The 20,803-nt window shown below is 48.0% G+C and overlaps 2 protein-coding genes across 8 annotated transcripts in view; one reads left to right on the top strand and one right to left on the bottom strand.

The window, feature by feature from the left end:
* The window catches only part of PHC1 (polyhomeotic homolog 1), a 20,075-nt gene extending 10,172 nt beyond the window's left edge, over positions 1 to 9,903 (top strand). For all 5 annotated transcript variants that reach the window (XM_064479018.1, XM_031444143.2, XM_064479015.1 and 2 more), the window contains 9 exons: positions 1,791 to 2,286; positions 3,665 to 4,437; positions 5,008 to 5,155; positions 5,394 to 5,605; positions 6,206 to 6,320; positions 6,983 to 7,091; positions 7,312 to 7,462; positions 7,907 to 8,138; positions 8,908 to 9,903. In XM_064479018.1, the coding sequence (XP_064335088.1) occupies positions 1,791 to 2,286; positions 3,665 to 4,437; positions 5,008 to 5,155; positions 5,394 to 5,605; positions 6,206 to 6,320; positions 6,983 to 7,091; positions 7,312 to 7,462; positions 7,907 to 8,138; positions 8,908 to 9,062 (2,391 nt within the window). In that variant the 3' untranslated portion in view covers positions 9,063 to 9,903. The remainder of the gene's footprint in view (positions 1 to 1,790; positions 2,287 to 3,664; positions 4,438 to 5,007; positions 5,156 to 5,393; positions 5,606 to 6,205; positions 6,321 to 6,982; positions 7,092 to 7,311; positions 7,463 to 7,906; positions 8,139 to 8,907) is intronic.
* Positions 9,904 to 11,046: 1,143 nt separating this feature from the next.
* Positions 11,047 to 19,855, bottom strand: M6PR (mannose-6-phosphate receptor, cation dependent). 3 transcript variants are annotated; one of them, XM_010990799.2, is made up of 7 exons: positions 19,397 to 19,855; positions 15,219 to 15,398; positions 14,283 to 14,449; positions 13,074 to 13,183; positions 12,650 to 12,780; positions 12,009 to 12,135; positions 11,047 to 11,541 (listed from the first exon to the last, which is right to left on the bottom strand). In XM_010990799.2, the coding sequence occupies exons 2-7, from the start codon at positions 15,395 to 15,397 to the stop codon at positions 11,419 to 11,421; spliced, it is 837 nt and encodes a 278-aa protein (XP_010989101.1). In that variant the 5' UTR covers position 15,398; positions 19,397 to 19,855; the 3' UTR covers positions 11,047 to 11,418. The 3 variants fall into 3 exon arrangements, with proteins under 3 accessions (XP_010989101.1, XP_064335092.1, XP_064335091.1); XM_064479022.1 differs by lacking the exon at positions 12,009 to 12,135 and adding an exon at positions 18,711 to 18,915 and having other exon boundaries at positions 19,397 to 19,826; XM_064479021.1 differs by lacking the exon at positions 12,009 to 12,135 and having other exon boundaries at positions 19,397 to 19,824.
* Positions 19,856 to 20,803: the final 948 nt, after the last annotated feature.

Here is a 20,803-nt window from a genome sequence, read left to right on the forward strand (position 1 = left end):
CCAGCTTCGACATTTATCAGCACATGGCCCATCTCTCCAGGCCCCTTCCCTTCACCTGGGGATTATTTAGAAGCAAATCCCAGACACCATACCATATATATTTGTGTGTGTGTGTGTGTGTGTGTGTGTGTGTGTGTGTGTATAGAAGGTACTTGTGTATGTAGTGTTTTGGGGAATGCTTCCTTAGTAGCTTATTGTCAAGATCCATTTGTATTGTTGCATGTCATCGTACTTTATTCATTTTTGACCTGTACGTAATATCCCATTGTGTGAATGCACTACAGTTCATTCATCTTCTCTCCGGGTAACGGCAAGCTGGGTTATTTCCAGGCCTTCGCCACTATGGGTAGCAGCGCTGTGATCATCCTTACGCACGCCTCCCCTTGTGCACAGCGAGAGCGCCTCTCGGGGATTCCTGGGTTAGAGCATGTGCGAATGTTCAACTTCTATGATGCCAAACTCTCTTCCAGAGTGGTGGTGCTCATTCACACTTCCAGCAGCGGTGTTTAAGAGAGTGCATTCAGCTATTGATTTGAGCGTTGATGATTCTGATTAACCTTCTTCAGTGGCTTCCTGTACTCAGCCAGGTGCCCCCATGCCTTCTCTCCATCCATACTTACGAGCACTTCCTGTGTGGCAGGCACTGTGCTAGCTGCTGGGAATGTAACAGCAAAGAGGACGGGTAAACTTTCGGATTCCAAACCAAAGTTCAGTCTCTCCTTATTTTCATGCACTGGGCCCTTCAAGATCTGGCCTCTTCCGACCTCCCTAGCCTGGCTACCTTCCTGGCTCCATTTCTTGCCACTGCCTCTAGCTCATCCCAGGTATAGCGAAATATTTATAATTTCCAAAAATGCTATGCTCAGTGGTCTTGCAAATGTTGTTTCCTATGTCTTCAAACCTCTGCCTCCACTATTACCTGTTGGTTCTCAGGTGAAACATCGCCTGTTTTAGGACGTTGTCCCTAATCTGCCTTGTCTGAGTTAATCCTTCTCCTCTGTGCTCCCACGGCACTGTGCGCGCGTCTGTGCGTAGGGTTACTTGGTCATTGGTTTCCGTGTCTTGTTCTCTAGTAGAAAGTACTCGTTCAAAGCAGGGACTTGTGTCTTTCTTCTGTGCATTCCCAGTATCCAGGGGAGTACCTGGAGCGTGGCAGGTATTTGGGTGGAAGCTGAGTGAATGAGGGGAGGAAAGAGAAACTCTGAGACATTTTGAAGGAATAAAATGACCAGACTTGGTGATAGATTTGATAGTGAATGAAGGAGACCGAAAAATCCACTATGACTCAGGAGCTCCTCCCCTGCAAGGCCGTCAGTGCGTGTGACTGTAAAGGTGGGGGTACGAGTTGAGGGGGGCTGTGGAGGGTCTGAAGCTGTCACCACTACTTCTGGAGCAGTCCCAGAAATATTTTTTTAAACTAAAGTACAGTCAGTTACAGTGTGTCAATTTCTGGTGTACAGCACAATGTCCCAGTCATGCATATATATATATATACATACACACACTCACACACACACAAATATTTCTTTTCATATTCTTTTTCATTAAATGTTAAGATATTGAATATAGTTCCCTGTGCTGTATTACAGAAGAAATTTGTTTTTTATCTATTTTTTAAACAAAACATATTAAAAACTTTATTGTATCTATTTTTATATATAGTGGTTAACATTTGCATATCTCAAACTCCCAAATTTAGCCCTTCCCACCCCCTTTCCCCCCAGAAATCTTTGACCTTAGTGCCCCTTGTTCCCCCTTTCTCAGTCTGCCTTTTTCTTCTTGTCTTCCAGGTGCAGAACTTGGCTGTCAGGAGCCAACAGGCCTCAGCCCAAGGACCCCAAATGCAAGGCTCTGCTCAGAAGGCCATTCCTCCTGGAGCCTCCCCTGTCTCTAGCCTCTCCCAGGCCTCAAGCCAGGCCCTAGCTGTGGCTCAGGCCTCCTCTGGGGCCTCCGGCCAGTCCCTCAACCTTAGTCAATCCGGTGGAGGCAGTGGGAGTAGCATCCCAGGGTCCATGGGTCCAGGCGGAGGTGGCCAGGCGCCTGGGGGCTTGGGCCAGCTGCCTTCCGCAGGAATGGGCGGTAGTGGGAGCTGTCCCAGGAAGGGCACAGGAGTGGTGCAGCCCCTGCCTGCAGCCCAGACGGCGACCGTGAGTCAGGGCAGCCAGACAGAAGCCGAAAGCGCAGCGGCCAAGAAGGCGGAAGCAGACGGGACTGGCCAGCAGAACGTGGGCATGAACCTGACGCGGACAGCCGCACCTGCTCCCAGCCAGACCCTCATTAGCTCAGGTAAGCTGTCGCCTCTCAGAATGCCGTTACCCTCCTGGAGCTTGTGTGAAGTCTTCAGAGTACATATCTTTGCCTTTTTCCCTGCGTGTCTTGGTCGTGGAGCAGTGGAAGGGAAGAGAATCACATCGGCCTTGATCTTATTAGTCCAGAGAGACAGGGGCCAGGTCACAGAGATGGACCTTGTCTGTGTCCCCTGGGCAGCCGTCAGTTGGCATGTGGCCTTGTCTTCTCTCTCTCAGGTCCTGAGTTCTTGAATTTCTTCACTCAACCCTTTCATTCACTCAGCTCTTTTTGAGTTACCTGCTGTGTTCCAGGAAGTGCTAGGGATACAGACTCCCTGTGATTTAAGCATAAGGGATGAATTCTCTCCTCACTCTCTGTTTGATGTTGGTCTGTTGGCCCAGTGGAGGGCACAGTCTGTGTAAGAGCACTTAGGACCAGCAAATCGAGCCACAGTTTGATATAGTCAACTTGTGATCATCTGTATCGATGATAAGGATTAAAAAAAAAAGAATAAATAACAGTAATAATGATCATGACCTGCAAGAGTTAGTCCTTGCTTTCGGGCTGTGGGTAGCTAGGTATGAGTGCCTTACTTGGTACGCGTGTGTTTGCCTTCCTTGCTTCCGGTGCTTTATTTGTCGCTCTGTTTGAACAACGTCTGCCTGAAACGTAAGCGCTAATTACCAGCTGTGCCGCGCGGACCTCGTGCGCGCACACTGCTGCGCGCAGCTGCCCGCGCGCTTTCTTCTCACGTGCATCCTCTGGACATGGCAGGACGCAGCTCCAGCTTACAGAGGAGGGAACTAGGGAGAGTCTGAGCCTCCGGCTGCTGACTCTTAAGACTTCTGGGTGTTGACTGAAACCGATGGATCCCGGAGACCAGGCGTTCGTGGGAAGATGTTGGCATCTTTATCTCTGGGGACATTTATTCTTTCAGTGGCTGTTACGTGTTTCTCACGTGCCAGGCCCTGGGCTGGGTTCTCAGGATGTAGAAATAAGTAAGGCGTGGACTCAGTGCTTGAGGAGCTGAGTCTAAGCTTGGAGAGGACGGGCCCGCTGTTGTCCTTGCTGAGTGCAAGGTAACAGGATTTAAGTACAGCAAAGAGAATAAAAATTAGATAAGTGGAAGAGGTTACTGAGGGCTGTTAAATGATTGAGCAAGGAAGCTCCCTCCCTGGAGTCTTTGAGACTGGAGGTAGCTGGTGACGTCTGACTGGAAGGAAAGAGTGAACGAGGTCCTCCCAGGTTCGCTTTCCATCTCTCTTTCAGTCCAGAACTAGGTACGCTTTGGAAAGATGTTTTTACTTTTAATTTAAAAGGACGATTATTTTCTGCTCGTCTTCCTCTTTGTTCCGCTGTGGGCTTGCTCCTGAAGCCACCTACACGCAGATCCAGCCCCATTCCCTGATTCAGCAGCAGCAGCAGATCCACCTCCAGCAGAAGCAGGTGGTCATCCAGCAGCAGATCGCCATCCACCACCAGCAGCAGTTCCAGCACCGCCAGTCGCAGCTCCTGCACACCGCCACGCACCTGCAGCTGGCCCAGCAGCAGCAGCAGCCACCGCCTCCGCCGCCACAGGCCGCAGCCCTCACTGCCCCTCCGCCCCCGCCGGTGCCCCCCGCTCCGCAGGTCCCGCCTTCCCAGTCCCAGCAGCAAGCCCAGACCCTGGTTGTTCAGCCCATGCTTCAGTCCTCGCCCTTGCCTCTCCCACCCGACCCAACCCCCAAGCCACCCATCCCCATCCAGTCCAAACCATCTGTAGCCCCGATCAAGCCTCCTCAGTTAGGGGCTGCGAAGATGTCAGCTGCCCAGCAGCCCCCGCCCCATATCCCTGTGCAAGTTGTGGGCACCCGACAGCCGGGCACAGCCCAGGCCCAGGCTCTGGGGCTGGCACAGCTGGCAGCTGCCGTACCCACTTCCCGGGGGGTGCCGGGTACCATGCAGCCTGGTCAGGCCCATTTGGCCTCCTCGCCACCATCATCCCAGGCTCCTGGTGCGCTGCAGGAGTGCCCTCCCACGTTGGCCTCTGGGATGACCCTTGCCCCTGTGCAGGGGACAGCACATGTGGTCAAGGGTGGGGCGACCACCTCCTCCCCTGTTGTAGCCCAGGTCCCTGCCGCCTTCTACATGCAGTCTGTGCACCTGCCGGTGAGTGACGTCTGATGCTTTTGAGGGCACTGTCACCCTTGAGTGGACCTGGGGCTGGGTGGAAATAGAGCTTAATTTAGGAAGGGGATAAAGAGTTGAGAAGGTTAAGGTACTGGTATTTATCTGCTTTGTTGTAAGAGGAAGTCAGATCTTGATGGAAGGTTAAGATCCTGGCATGCATTTGTTCCTGTTGTAAGAGAGAGATTGATGTATATAATAGAATTTCATACTCCTAAATTTGCTACTGAAATTCTATGTTTTAGGATTTGTACTGAGTTAATCAAGATAGCCTTAACCACCAAAATCCATCTTTATAAAAACGACAGTTCTTGGTTGGGCCATGATGAAACCAGTCTCCAGGTCTAGGCCAAGACTAAATCATGTGTTTTTTTTGGTCCTGATGTAGAAGTTACACTTCTTGGGAATGACCAGAAATTTTAGTATACCGTGGGAAATACATAAATTGGGGAACCCAAAACTAAGAAAATTTTCTCTAATAGTATGGGAGTAATTGTTTTTCCTTGTTATCCTTCACTCATAAATCTTTTCTTCCTGTTCTTCACTTTATAGGGCAAACCCCAGACATTGGCTGTAAAACGCAAGGCTGAGTCTGAGGAGGAAAGAGATGATGTCTCCACGTTGAGCTCAATGCTTCCTGCGAAGACGTCTCCAGTAGTTGAGAGCCCGAAGGCCATGGAAGAGAAGAGTGGTCTCGGAGGTAGCTGCCCTCTGCAGTGCTGTTGGAGTGCTCAGCAGTGAGAAGTTCTGAATGAGCTAAAGGAGAAATCTGAGTCAGTAGAACTTGGTGGGCACATGAGTAGGTCCAGTCACAGGGACTCCAGGGTGAATGATCAAAGGGGAACATGTATCACTGCAGACGATCAGGCGGGCTTGGCTCATAGATGGCTCAGTGAGGTCATCCCATATCTGTTCCTCAGTCTGTGTTTGTGTTCCAGAGAAAGCTGACCCAGTGACCAGCGTGACTGCCAATACCCCAAGCAGCGATGTGGTGGCCTTGGCTCCTGCCCCAGCAGCACCCCCTCCAACACTGGCCATGGTGTCCAGGCAGATGGGTGACTCGAAACCCCCACAGGCCATTGTGAAGCCGCAGATTCTCACCCACATCATCGAAGGCTTCGTTATCCAGGAGGGAGCAGAACCTTTCCCGGTGAGGGCAGGGCCAGAAGGGGGCGCTTTCAAGTGGGGACTTGGTCTGACTGTTGTCTTTTCAAACTCCATTAAAATCAGAAGACTCAGAACTATTTATTAGAGAATGGTTCAGTCCTGTTGTTTGTATGGTTAATTGTGAAGAAGGAAGGTAGAGAAAAGGAAAGAATATGTAGACCAGAAAATGAAAACGTTGGGAAGAGGAGAGGAAAAGGAAGAAAGTGACCTTTGAGCTGTCATGTTCAGTCGGACAAACTAGGTTGTTTTATAGTGAAGAAAACTGTGGGAGAGAAGGGAAGGGACTTTCCTGGGTGCCGAGAGTTGCAGAACCGGGACTAGAACACAGGCATGCCGACTCCTAGTGTTCCCTGCACCTTAGGGAGGAGAAGGACAAGATACAGAGCCAGGTAGGAACCTGTTCTCCGGTGAAAAAAGCCAGTTACAGATTCTAGATCACCATACTGGAACTGGTTTTCTCCCATCAGACTTGGCCACTAACTCAGAGACCCGGGCAAAGACAAGGCGGTTAGGAGTGCTGGGGAAAGCCATAGGGAAGCAGAAAGGAATTAGGCTACTTAACTGTGAACTTTTTCTGGGACAGGTGGGTTGTTCTCAGTTATTGAAGGAGTCGGAGAAGCCACTACATACTGGCCTCACCACAGGGCTGAACGAGAATCAGGCAGGTGGCCCCTTAGGGGGGGACAGCCCGTCTGCTGGTGAGTATTTATTTAGAGACCCATCTGGCGAAGGAGGCTGATGGAGATCTTAGTGTAACATAGGAATTACATATTTCAAGTGGGAATTATGTGAAGTCCCTCCACACACGGAAATCCATATTGTTGGGATGTGTAGAATCACACAAAAGTTGCTCCATAGGATTAGGGGGGTTTTATCAAGCTAAAGCAATCTGTTGAATTATTTACTAGAAGGATATATTTTTTCAAAAGAGGATCTTAAAGTAGGCTATTTCTTAATTTCCATTTCTCTGTACTGTAGATTATGTCATACATGTTAAGGAGTCTTGTTTACATCCCCCCCGCCTTTTGGAAACTTCTGTGGGAGAGGGATCTTTTATCTTTCCAGGCATTAGTAATTCGTTCCTCTCTCTGGTTCAGAAATGCAGTCTTGTCTGAAATCTTAGGTTATGAATTAGGATAAAGTTAGTCATTGAAAGTGGAAATTGTCTGGCTTCAGGTTAGGAAGTGGCCATGTCCATAAAGGTTCTGGAGCTTGAACTTTGTCTTAGGGATGCCCAGTTAGGTTGTGCGGGTCTTTGGGGGCAAACCTTGGGAGTAATTGGAGTCCAGCTTCGGGCCTAAGGATGGCCTGTACGGCAGCAGAAACCAACGGAAAGTCTCTGGCGATGCCTTGTTTTCAGAGCTCGACAAGAAGGCGGCCCTCCTGAAGTGTGAGTACTGCGGGAAGTACGCACCTGCAGAGCAGTTTCGCGGCTCCAAGAGATTCTGCTCCATGACTTGCGCCAAGAGGTACTGCAGGCACCTCGCCCTCAGCCCAGCGCTGGCTCCTCCATGTAGGGTTGCCCCCCTTCCCTGGGACCACCTCCAGGCTGATACTTAATGTCACCTTCTCTGCTTTCATTCTCTTCTCCAAGTCAGCCCTTAAAGTACCGGTTCGCATTCAGTGCAGGGTGGCAGGTGGTCTCCTGTGGAAGCACCTGGGACATCCTGTCTCCGCTCTGCCTTGTAGGTACAATGTGAGCTGTAGCCACCAGTTCCGGCTGAAGAGGAAAAAAATGAAAGAGTTTCAAGAAGCCAACTATGCTCGTGTTCGCCGGCGCGGACCCCGCCGCAGCTCCTCCGACATCGCCCGAGCCAAGATCCAGGGCAAGCGCCACCGGGTGAGCCGCTCCCTTTAAAATGGGCCTTTTCCCTTCCTCTGCTCCTACAGGGCAACCCCTTTGCCCAGGTTAAAAAAGTACGAGACCAGAACTCTGGTTCCACACTGACTGCATTACTCTGAATTCCAGAAGACTCTGCCCTCTTGTCTCTTCTCACCCAATTGCTGGCTCGTGTATCTGTTAGTCCTTCCACTGCATTTGAGTATGGGGACTCTAGGTCAGTTGTTGGTAGGTGGGGAGGATCAAGAGAGTGACAGTTCATACTTGAAAGGCACTTGAGAGCAGGCTAGTGACTTTGGGCTTTTGCAAGTGAAGTGCAGATTATTGAGATTAGTTTTTCTCTGTGCCCCATATTAACCCAAATCCAGAGTGGCTGGGGAGATGGGAAAGAAATGTCAGGGCACCGTCATTCATGACCTCACTGTTCTGCATTTTATTCTGTAGGGTCAAGAGGACTCCAGCCGGGGTTCAGATAATTCCAGTTATGATGAAGCACTCTCTCCAACATCTCCTGGGCCTTTATCTGTGAGAGCTGGCCATGGAGAGCGTGACCTGGGGAACCCCAGTACAGCTCCGCCCACTCCAGAATTGCACGGCATCAACCCTGTGTTCCTGTCCAGTAACCCTAGCCGCTGGAGCGTGGAGGAGGTGTATGAGTTCATCGCTTCCCTGCAAGGTATCTCGGGCCTCCCCAGCGGAACCCAGGTCATCTGCGTGCTTAGTTTTCCTGCAGTTTCCTTTAGGTCATCCCTTAGGGCCTTTGTAACAGGAACTTGATGGACTTAAGAGGTAGAGGCTTAAGTAGGGTATGATGAAGGCGCTACTCTTGGTATTTACTCACGTGACTGGTCCACAGCCTGGGCTCGCAGGTTTTCTGGGTTGACTGTCCTATGCTGTGTCAGCAGTTTTGCAAGACTGGATTTTCGTCTCTTATGATTCTTACCAGTAGTTTTTAGGTAAAGCGTGTTTTTACTGTATGACTCATTGGGCTCTCTGGCATGGATAAAAGACTTTTGTTCAGGGGAGAAGGGGGTTAGGACATCATGGGCCACTGTTGCCCTGCTCTCTTCAAGGCAGGATTGTTTATAAACTGTTCTTGACAACGGGATGGTTTTCTTCAGAAAACCACCCCACCTTCCTTGCTATTTTGTCAGAATTCTGGCCCCTTAAAATGTCACAAAGGCTCTTTGATTTTCTTACCAGCATCAAAGAAAATGTATATATCTTGCTCCCTCCCTTTCTCCCCTCAAGTTATCTGAATTTATTCCCCTGGTTGAACAACTTAGTTGTTCTTCCTTTATCTCAGCTTTTTTTCCTGTTGTTCTCTCTGATTTCAGTTTGCTCCCGAAGCCTGCCATCTCAGGCCACTGCACTGCTGGATTTCGGACAGGCACTCTGGTGCTACCACGTAGCTCCTCATACTAATTCCCACCGTTTCCTCCTAGGCTGCCAAGAGATCGCAGAGGAGTTTCGTTCCCAGGAGATTGACGGACAGGCCCTCTTATTACTTAAAGAGGAACATCTCATGAGTGCCATGAACATCAAGCTGGGCCCGGCCCTCAAGATCTGCGCCAAGATAAATGTCCTCAAGGAGACCTAAGGTGGCCCTCTTGCACAAACCAGCCCAAGGCAGACACTCCCCACTGTCCAGGTTATGACCTGGTGTCAGCAGACTTCACAGGGAAGAAAGAGCTGTTCCAATTATGTAAACCTTCCGTAGAGTGGATTACTGAGACGGGGAAGAACAGTGCGAGGCTTGGTCGCTGGTGCTACATGGCGGCAGCTCTGACATTTCTCTGGGTTCTACTTTGTTTTTTAAAATCTGTACCATTCTCACCTCCCCCGATCCAGTCTTTACAAAAGAGGCAGTCTGGAGGACTAGGACTGCTCAGCCTTATCCCAGAGCGGGGTGTCTAGCCAGGGTCTCGGTCCTCCAGGAGGAGGAGTGTACGGTGCCGGGGGCCAGGAGGTGGCTGGGATGTAGGTGTGCCTCAGCCGCGCGGGAGGCAGGGTTTTTCCAGCTTGTGTGACACAAGTAGCAGAATCCGGTGCCCCCTCTTCCCTCTGGATTGTCCGACTGTAGCTGTGGCTGAGTTGTGCTGTCCCTCCCTTAGTACTGAACGTTCTCTCCTGCATCCGTGGCAGGGTCACCAGCCAGGGCAGAGACTTGGCTGGCACCGTCCTGATTAGCTGCAGGGACTGTTTGGCACGCATGTGGCGGTTGCCATCCTTTCTGCATCCCCTGCTCCCTTCCAGTTTATCTGTTGTCTTCTGCCCTCCCTTTCCCATTCCTACTCTGCTCTGTCCTATAGCTTTATAAAGCAGGAGCGCGTGGGGCTGAGGTCAGGCGTAGAAGTACCTGCCTTAGGCGCTATTCCTTATACAACAAAAAATATTAAATATTTTTTTTTTCCCTCCTCAGTAAAAGGATGAAAATTGGTCTTGGCTGTCTTACTCCATCATTCCAGTGTATCTACCCTCTTCTTTCACACAAATGAGTAGGCCAACATGTTTTTTTTTTTTTTAATCTTTTAAGTGTTTTTGTACAAAAAGTGTATTTTTTTTTTGCATTTTTAAAACACCAGGGTGTGGGGAAGGAATGCAAACAAATAATGAAAAAGATGCTTTTATAACATTATTTCCCTGTTTAGAAAGAAAAAAAAAATCATTCCATTGGATTTAAAAGTCTGAAGAGGAAATAACTTCATTTTCTTCTCTAAAGGCTAGAAAGGCCCCTGCCTGTTGATCCCAGCCTCTCGTGCCCAGCGGAGCTACGTTACTCTCCAGTGGCCCAGGGTCACTATCACAGAAAGATCAGGCCAGGTTTCTGGGCACATGGCCTTACTTAACAGCAAGGTGGAGGCATCAGAGGATAAGAACCTCTCCCTACTGAAAGGATGTGGGCAAGAAGACACTTCCCTGAGCCAGAAGGGGGCAGGTGTGGCAGCATCCACACCCGGAGTAGAAGGTGGCAGAGCCCTCGGTGCCCCACTTCTGGGAAAAGTCAAAATGACATGCCTGCGAAGGGAAAGTGCAACATATTTAGAAATTCTGGTAGAGGGAAGTATCTGAGGAGTCAGAAAAGCTTTGCCAGCTTTTACTACAAGTGGGAAAAGAAAGCCATCAGGGAGATCCCACTACAACATAAACAGGCTTCCCTTTTCTGGAACCCTGGTGGCATAGGAGGTCAATTTCAGTTTCCCTTTCCAACGGACTGGACTTCTGGATCAGGCATTTTGGCTACAAGTGGACCAATAATCTAAGACTACAATCCAGGGCCCAGTTCCAGCTGTGAAGTCACTCCAACGCCAGCAAATGAAGTGTGGTACCTTGTAGTCCTCTAACTGGGAAATTTCACATCTTCCCCATCACAGTCCGAGAGGTGGGAGAATTAAGTCTATGACATCTCCAGGCTCAGACCAAATGGCAGTACTTGGAATGCAACCAAGTAATCACTGCAAAATAGTTCCAAGCAGCAAGAAATTACATCCAGATTCTCATGGAGACTACTGTAGGGTGCAGAGCAACAGCATGAAAGCAATCAAACTGTATAAATAATGTTTCTTTGCCTTTTTTCTTTTCAAAAAGAAATCCAGTGTCTCAAAAACTTGTGAAAATGTGTTTAAAAAAGAAAGGGTCAAGGAGCCTGCCACACCCTTTTGTTCCCATAACTCTCCTGCTGTACCTTCTGATAGTGAGAGAGGGTGCAACAGCCTCTCCTGCCGTCGGCCTGTGGCACCGTCTCTGTCCTACAATTGCACCTCAAGAGGGACAGCAAAACAGGAAGCAAAGGGAAGGTGTTTCTACCACTGAGAAGTGGGTGCAAACCAAAAGCAAACCGGAAAGCAAGAGCAGTATTAAGGGGGAGATGAGGGACCGGAGTGGAGGCTGCTTTAGAAATCTGGCTGAGTATGCTTTGGTTTGGGGGCTGAAGAAGCTGGACATTTAAAGTGCGATCACATCGGTAATAAATGGTCATCCCTTTCTTCTGACTCCTCCCCCAGCTGGTCATCCCCCACACCGCGGTACGCAGCAGGCACGTTTCGGGGTTTAGATCGGCACACAAAGTCACAGCCGTCCTGAAGGGAAAAAGGAAAGGAAGGAAGTGATCATTTGGAATAAGCAACTTTAGGGTAAGACAAAGGATATTAATGGTCTAAGAATGTGGCAAGAATTAGTTTTTTTCTGGGGATAATGAAGAGAAAACTCCAAAGCCCAAGGATTAGCCTAAACTGCACAAGGAGACAGCAGTAAAGTTCTAATCAGGCCGCCGCCTCTCCCCGCCCAGGCCCCTGGCAGCTGTAGCGGACTTCTCAACCTGAAACAGCATGGCTCTTCCGGCCAGGTCTCAGCAGGGCCAGACACTAAGGTGCGACGCTACTTACTACTCTGCACTAGGGCAACTGTCTCGGTTTGCCGGGACTTTTGTGGTTTTAGCACCCAAAGTCCTGTGTCTCAGGAAACCTCTCAGTCTGGGCAAACCAGGATGGCTGGTCCTTCAACCCTGCATGCAGGCCACGACTTAGCCAGCTGCCCTGGTACTTACTGCTACCAGGTTGCCAAGATCCTGCCAGAAGGCTAAGTGAGGAAACTGCTCCATTCCTTTGGCTCCCACCACCAGTCGCTGGTACAGGAACCCCCCAATGATATAAACAGCGACCAGTGATGCAAACCTGTTAGGGAGAAAGACGTCTATACTTCAAAACCAAGAAACAGTGAAACCCAGTAAAGATAATCTCTACATTCATTGTTAGCCGTGTTCCATAAAAATGAAAGAGGGAAAAAAAAGGTAGTCATGTTAATGAAAAGGGACTGGTAGCTTCCTTAGAAAACCAACTAGTACTGTCAGTCTGAGAAACACAAAAGGCTCAGAAAAAAATAAAATTGTCACTCTGGCTTAGGGCTGAGAATAGTCACTAGTAGATACACAACTCCATTTCTTCAAAAGTTCTAACAATCTAATGGGATAGTACGAAAAACTGTCCAGCTCCCCAGAAGGGAAAAAACCCACCTCCAAACGCAAATACTTACTGGGGACAAAACAGTCTCACTTTTCAAAATGTGCGCAGAGTTTAAAGAGGATTTTCCCAAAGTTCTTCCCCCTCCAATTATGTTTTGTACCCATATACCTCCAAATAATTGTTGAGTTAAAAAAAAGGCTTGGACTGATACAGGAAAAGGACTCACGTGACAAGTAAGACGGAGCCCACGCTGAGGTGGGAGACCTCCGGGGAGCAGGCCAGGCTGCTATCCATCTCAAAGAGGTAGAAACAGTCTTGGACTTTGCCTCGCTCCTCAGACACAGGGTTAAAATTGTCCTGATGGTGAGAGGACAGAACACAACGTTTATGTGGTAAAGTGTTTTTTTTGAGGCCTGTCTGAAAAAAAGAACAAACCCCCCCCAAAATCCCCAAAACATCTGCTTTCTCCTGCTTCAAAAACCTATTTTCCATGAATGATGGAAGACGGGTGTCTACGACTCAGGGAAAAACTGAACCTCCAGTTTTCTCTGATGCATCCCAATGATCCTGTTCCCTCCAGACAGTCTCTCCCACTGAGAGGTCAGTCCCTTCATGGCCCCTCTAGGCTCCTATGCCCCAGGGTGCCTCACCGCCAGGGTGCGTCGATTGCAGGAGATCATCACCACTGCCCGGCGCTGCTCCTTGCCACAGTGATTGTCATATTCATCACCCCCTTTATAGATCAGCATGATCCAATTACCTGAGGAGGGACAAGGAAAATGGAGCTTTGGGGCAGGGGACAAGCAGAGGCAGACCTGGGCACTGCGGTAGAGTGGACCTGAGTTCAGTGAAATTGGCTTTAATTAAAATAACCCTTATCAGCATGAGCTCCATGTACCAGAAATACCGGTTAGAACGTGCTTCCTTACAACAGCTTTGCATTCCCTCTTTAAGAGAACTGAGAATCAGATATTCATACAAGAACAATCATAATTTTCCACATTAAAGGTAGGCAACCAATAGTGCAAATACAATTATGATCTATCCCCTAATCATGATTCGCATTTTCTGAACACCTGCTGACATCAAAAGATGAGGTGACATACCATTACTGGGTGGCAAGCGAACGTCTAAGATTTTAAATTAACCACACATAAATTCAAAGTGGATGATTTTTAAGACTTGGGGAAGGGGGTTCTCTCCTTCTTTAGTATTTTCTGTGTTCAAATTTCTTTTACAAAATATCATTTGATTCAGTAATAATGTGAGTGAATAGGGTAAGGATTTTGCTTCTAATTTTGCATATGAAAAAACAAAGTAAAAAAGGAGAAATGATATTTCAAAGTCACAGGACAAATAAATATGAGCTGGGTCAAAATTCCAGTCTTCTGATCTCTAGCCCCAAACTCTTGACATTTTTTTTTTTTTGGTTTTTTCTTTTCTTTTTTTTTTTTTTTTGACATTTTTTAAAATTATGTTACTTACAGGAGCAGCAATCTGCACTAAATAACTTACTCGTCTGCTTAAGGAAGGAAAACAGACCACAGTTGCTCACATAGTCCCTTCTAGCAATAAGATTTATGACTTGAGAAATACCACCCTAACTCAAGTTGGGGGGGGAGATTTTTGTAGACTGACTGGTTTTTAAAAAAGCTTGATCTCACTTTAAAACAAACACATAAATGTCCTGAGCCTTGGCTGCAGGACTGTGGAACAAGGCACCCTGTGGTTTGCAGGTATCTCAGGTGTGCTGAACCACACACACCATCTGATGCACTGCAGGGACCGGGCAGGGCTGAGACAGGACTGTCAGAGGGACTGACCTGGGATCCATAACTAATCAACAGGGAGAGTCTTACTTCCATTGAAGATGTGAGTCTCGTTGAGTCTCCCCACGACTGTCTCCTTCCCGCTACTCTTGCTGATCTGCACCAGGCCTGCCCCGGAGCTGTGGTTGCCAGCTTCTCGGCACACCCTGAACATGTAGACGTACGTGTCTGAGCCCTGGCCCACGGTGCTCTCAAAGCTGCAAGGAGAAGTGAGGAGACAGAAGAGGGCAGTTACTGGCTGTCAGCCTTAAGAAGAGCAGCCTCCTTTTAACCACCACCACCAAAAAGGTGCCTTCAATTTATTTACCTGATGTCACAGCAGATGTAATGGTGAATCACACCTGCTGCACCACGAGGTCCCCACGACCTGACAGACCCTGACCACACCCTAAATGCTGCTGCTGACTGATTAAAACAGCACCCAAGACGGCGTGTATTCTAGGTATTTCCAGAGTAACTGCTCTAGACTATGCTAAAGTGTTAGCTACTACTTCCCAGTGAGTAAGGGTCTATGTTCATGAGACACTCCTTAGTTCCTTAAAGATGATCTCCAGATTCACGTACCCAAGATTCCTGACACTTATGATGACACATACAGGCCTCCGTATGTTCATCTGGTACTTCTAAGGTCCTACTGCATAGACGTATCAAATGCTGCTTTTTAATTTCCTATAAGCTGGCCCATTGGACCCAGTCTTGGAAACGGCTACTCTTTTGCATAAGATGCCTGCACATGGCTACTGAGCACTGGGCCGAGCGCCTGCTCTGTATCCTAAAGGAGAGCAAGATGTCACGGCCCAGGAAGACCAACGCTGCCGAAGTTTAGGTTAGAACCATCTCTCAGGGCAGGTTATGATACATGTACCCCCTACATATCTGGTAGAAATACTAAAATAAAATCAGTGAGAGGAAAAAAAGATTCTTTAATAAAGTCATTTTCAAGCCTTTAAGGTTCTTCTCATTTACCTTTTGTTATACAGCGGCTTCAGCCTCTTCAGCAGAGCCAGTTCGTTCTCTGACTCTTTACCCTTTTCTCCCACCAGGTCGCATGTTTTTTCTTCCGTCTGCCAGGAGTCCCTCACCGCCCCGGCCAGCAGCAGGAGCAGGAGCGGTCCGGTCCTCCAGGAGCGGCAGAAGGGGCGCATCCTTTTGGGGGAAGGCAGGGAGGGGGGAGATGAGAAGAGAAGGGAAAGAGAGAAAGCATATGAATATGCGATTAATGAATGGCATTTAAAAAAACTTTTAATCTTCCATCCATCACCTACATTACACTAGTCAGGTTTCTTCATTATCATGAAGTTGGGCTTTATTTTCTTATCTCTAGTTCAAGATTTTAGCTGTCACCAATGTTCTTTTTGCCATCCTTTAATATTCAAAACTGACTTCCTAAGTCTCTGGGTTCCTCTTTTTCTTCTTAAAACTTATTTTAAAAGCTTCTCCCCAGCTGACTCCCTTGTCTGACACCACTGCTCACCTCCTGTCCTCCCAGTGTCCTTTCAGGACAGGGCCACAACGTGCATTCAACAAAGAGGACAGCATGGGCCTTGGTGAAGAGTTACTGTCTACAGATTGTCGATGATTTCTGCAAGGTGTGCATACAACAGGAGTATCTCTGGGGGTGGCGGTATAGCTCAGTGGTAGAGCACATGCTTAGTATGTGCAAGATCCGGGGTTCAATCTCCAGTACCCCCACGAAAGAAAAAAAAAAGAAGAGTATCTCGACTTGGGAAAAAGACAACTTTTTTGTCCTAGAAACTGTCAGAAGAACCAGTCAATGGCCTAGAGAATACGAAGGTGCCACTAATGAACAGCATTTTGAATCTGCAGAAACAGTAAGATTCTCTGGCATATGCAACAAATAGAACCTCATAACATGTCTGAGTCAAGAGCACCCATGTTAGGAAATTCATATATTTATCACTTTCAGCCTAACTCATAGGCAAGTCTTTCAGCACAAACTACAAAGGTGAGAAGAGAGAAAGGAAAGAACAAAAAAGAATTAATTATGACAGCCTGGTGGAGACATCCTTGCCTCTTTACCGTCTGGTGAAAAGTTGGATTGAGATGTCTCATTATTTAAAGTTTAATACTAGTTCCTAAATACTGCTAAAGCCAGTGACTCTCCCTAAGATAATACTCAAATTAAAATGAACACTTGCTAAGGACTAGTTGGAAGTTATTAAAAAAAAAGATGTAAAATAAAGAAAGAGACTCGCATACTCTGGGCTCTAACCCCTCATTTTAATATTCAGGAGCATCCAACAGTCTGCGTTCATCTTCACCGTAAGAATGATGAGCAGAGATAAACACAGCCACAGTGCCAGAATCTCAGCATCGATCTGCTCTAGTGTCTCATCTCTGAAAAATCATTCAATCATTTAAACAACAGGAACAGAATTCACTAGGTCAAAATGAGTGGTTTGAAGATATTCCAAAACTCACCTCAGGCTCCACAAGTCATGAATCTCAAGAGTTTCTAGATTTCCAGTAAGTACAGCTGTCTTCCTACAATTCCAAATTGCTGACCATTCTTGGGAATCATCAAGCCACCTTACAAAATTAGCAAATCAACTCACCTGCCACTGGTACTGCTCTAGGAGTGGAAACGTGTGGCTGTTTCCCAAACTCATTTTCTTTTCTCTAATCTCATCTTTACACCCAGGCTACTGATTTACCCTTGCAAAAGAATTCACTCTGGTGTCTATGATCCAGGCCACTGCTACTTGTTAATTTCCTAACAGTATCACCAATTTTCCTGATACAAAGATTCAATTCTCCCAAACTTTTCTCATTTATGGTAAAATGCTTCCATACTACAAGTCTCGACTTTGGCTCAAATACTCTTTCAGAGTCCTCTAATTCGTTTTCATACTGTTTCAAATGACTCCATTGCACTTTAAGAATATAAAACTTGAAATAGGCAGAATTTAATGGGTACTAGTAAGTACCTGAATAAATTTTCTCCACTCTCCTAAATGAAGTTACATTTGACTTTCTGTTTCCCACATTCTACTGTGCTTGGGAAGTTGTCTCTCTGACTTGGTGTACTCCAAACATTAATTCAGTGTAGTTTACTAAGATGTTTTCCTAGAATAATTACGGCCAGCCACAAAGTCTGAAGCCCCCATAAACACATTCAAAGCATAAGCAGGAAAAAGCAGAGTGCTTGCTTTTTGCCAGGGACTGTCTGATGCACTTAACATTCATTAACTGATTAAGCCTTAAACAACAACCCTATGCAGTAAATACAATTATTTTTCTTATTTTACAGATAAGAAAACAGACACAGCTAGCGGAGTGAAGCAGATAGTCTTAGCTCCCAGTTCACGGTCTACCCTTAGCCACTACACGTGCATCTTCTTTCACATTAATTTTTTGGGGATTAGAGTAAGCAAAGACTTGCTTTTTTTTTTTTTTTTTTTTTTTTTTTTTGACAAAGCACGAAGGGGAAGTGACTCTTCACACAGTTCACTGACTAGGAGGCGGAATAAAGAACCCAGACCTCAAACTCCTACTTTTCCTTTAATTAACTCATTGCTCAACACATAACTTGACCAGCTGAGTTTCAAAAATGAAATAAGAGATTCCTTTTATTAGACTGATTTAGCATGCCGTTTTCCTTACATTCTGTCAGGATCCAATTTGAAATTTCAACATTTCAGCCTTTCAAGATTTTTTTTTCCAGGATCGGTTTTCCAGAGGGATGCTCACACAGAAGGCTATGTTCTTTGGCTTCAAAGTTAGTTCCTTATCTGCTAACAGTTGATGATTTCTTTTCCCAAATTAGAGCAAAGAATCTCACAAAACTGGGAAAGGATGAAACACCTTGCAGTCAGCATTAATTAAGTTGAACTACTGGTTCTTATTGGTTCAAAAAGTTAGGACGAGAAAAAATTTGTTCCTGTCTTTCCTGGTTAAGGTTTGGCTATGGTTGAGCTGCTTCTCTTTGATTAGGTGGTATGTGCTCTCTGTGCCTTATCTAGATTATGCGCGTTAACCTTCACAACCTAGAAAAGTAGATATAATTTCTCCCATTTTACAAATGAGGAAACCGATTTTCACAGAGGTTAAGCTAACTTGCCTTAAGTTATACAAGTATTAAACATGTTGAAGTTAGGGGGGCAACTTGAATGATTCACAGCACAAAGATATTTACTGGAAAACTTCTGATAAATACAAGAGCGCAAAAACGTATTACAAAGAGCATGAAATCCAAGGGCTGGGTAGTCCCTTTTTAATGTGCTACAATTAAGATTCTCAAGGCGCAAGAGTCTGTCCTAGATACTTTGCAGACAAGCGGCAGGACTTAGAAGATTTTGAAACGTCCCTTTCAATTTTCCTGTTCTACAATGATAGATCTATTTGGTTAATGCTAAAAATTCTCCTTCAATGGGATGACCAACGACTAAGCCAGGAACTGGGAAGCACTCGAGATCACTGGGCCTCTGTATCACTTACTTCCCCCACCCTTTAACCAGCCATGAGCATTTTCCGTTTTTCAATGGTATTTCTACTTTCTTCTCTCCGACTCATTTCTGATGCGGCGGCCCTATCTCCCGTCTCCAGCAGACTACACTTTCAGAAGAGCAGCCTTAGCTAGCTGAAACGCGCAGTGTTGTTAAAGCCTCAAGGCAGAAGCCTACGGCCCAAGGGCAGAAGCTTCCTGCAAAGAGGAACACAAACATCTCGGTTAGCTACTCTTCATCTCATACACTCATATTCCTCACATTTCCTCCAGCGTTCCAGACATTCTCGTTCCGCCTAGACTCCTGACTTCCCAACTGCTTAGGGCCATATCCTCTACACACGATGCTACTTTTAACCTCCCTCCAAGATGCAGGCCAAAATCCCTTCCACAGGTATCCAGGAACACCTCGAACGGACTCCAGGTTTAGGAACCTTCCTTTTCCTGACTTCCAAACACGTGAATTCCCTCTCTGGTCTCGGAGGGCCTTTCTCCCTCGCTCCCTCCGGGACTCTGTGACTCCCCAACCTCACGCCTCCGCCTTTCTGCCCTCGGGCTCCTCAGCTGGATTTTGGGCTAGAACTCGGGCCGAGGGGTACTTAGCGATGCCGGCCCCTGTCACAGACACGAGGGGTGAGCGTTCTCCAGCCCCCTCCTCCTCCACGCCCCTCATACTCACGTATCGCGGGCAAAGGGAGCAGCCAAAGCTCAGAATCCCCGACTGAATAACTACCCGCGGCTGGGAGACAGGGCCTGCGAGGGGCCGGCCGCAGACCCCGGTCCCAGAGCTCGTGGCAGAGCCAGGGTCCCCGCCAGGCGCCTCGTTGAGCTCCACTCCGGGAACCGGAAACAGGAAGCGCCGGGCGCCGCTGGGCGACCGTCCCTCCCACCAGACCCCGCGGCATGTGACCACAGAGCCACTCGCCCCTCTCCCCTTCTCCGTCTCTCAGAGAATCCCAGGCGCTGATTGGCCAGGGACGTGGGCGTCGGGATCCGCCCTCCGGGCATCAACTCCAATCCCCACGGAGATTTTGAAGTTGAGTTCCACTTTGTCGGATCGCTTTTCTACTAACGAGGGTCCCAGCGTCACGCCCCCGGGCCTCTCGGCTCGCGCCCCCGTCACGTGGGGTCACGAGAGGTCACGCGCGGTCACGTGCCGGGCCCGCTCCCGGGTAGGTCGGACGGCGGGGGCGCGTGAGGGCGGAGGCGGAAGCGGAACTGCGGGGCGGGGCCCGCCCCCCAGGGCGCGGCGGGAGCTGTAGTTCTCGCGCGGGGTCGCTTCGTCCTGCTGCTGCCGCGGAACGCTTGCCGCCTGAGGGGGACGCTGGTTCGCCGTCTGCCCGGCGCGAGTCGCTGGGCCTCCAACGTAGGCACCTGGAAGATGGTGGGGAGCGATTGGGTCATGGTCACTTTGGCTTTCTTAACCACACCTTTGTTCTTTTAGCCCGGACTACGGTTTAGTACCTTGAGGTGTAACGGTGGTTACTATTATCCCTCCGTTCTCGTGGCATTTTGTGTGATAAACACTGTGCAGCCCGTTCCGTTGACCCGAGCCATTCAGTTTTAGACTTTGCGCCTTTGCCAAAATCCTTTGCGGTGTCCCTCACGTCTGGCGTCTTGGCCACGTGTCGAAGTCCCCACTCTTTCTTACAACTCCGTTCAGAGGCTGCTGCCCCTGTGACTTCTAGAGGGTTCTCTCTCCCGAGGTGGAATCCTTCCTGCCTCCGAATGCCCGCGTGTTGCTTGTACCTACCTGGCTAGAGGCTGATTTCATTCTGTTTTGATTCCTCCCTTGCTTTTGTGTGTGCCTCGCACTGTGTTCGCCTCTGGGGACTGGATTTTGATCCGTCACCCTGCTCACCGGAGTTCGGACTCTGTTTATTTTGAATCGAATCATAATAGAAGCCGACACTTGCATAGCCCTATGGTGCTCGGCACTAAGTGTTTTAAACGAGTATTAATTCACTGAATCTTCATGTTAATCTTAATGAGGAAGTATTTTATCTCCATTTTACAGGATGAATAAATTAAAGCCGATAGACGCTAAGTGACTTGCTCAGGGCCTCACAGCTATTAAGTTACGGAG

Source organism: Camelus dromedarius, chromosome 25 (genome assembly GCF_036321535.1).
Source record: "Camelus dromedarius isolate mCamDro1 chromosome 25, mCamDro1.pat, whole genome shotgun sequence".
NCBI lineage: Eukaryota > Metazoa > Chordata > Mammalia > Artiodactyla > Camelidae > Camelus > Camelus dromedarius.

Bases quoted from the DNA above. Each gene is read 5' to 3' on its own strand.
- M6PR (XM_064479022.1), bottom strand. From the start codon at position 15,397: ATGCGCCCCTTCTGCCGCTCCTGGAGGACCGGACCGCTCCTGCTCCTG. The intron at 13,184-14,282 runs GTAAGACTCTCC...GTCCCTCCTCAG, and splicing joins GACTCACATCTTCAATGGAA to GTAATTGGATCATGCTGATC. The intron at 12,781-13,073 runs GTGAGGCACCCT...TCTCACCATCAG, and splicing joins GCAATCGACGCACCCTGGCG to GACAATTTTAACCCTGTGTC.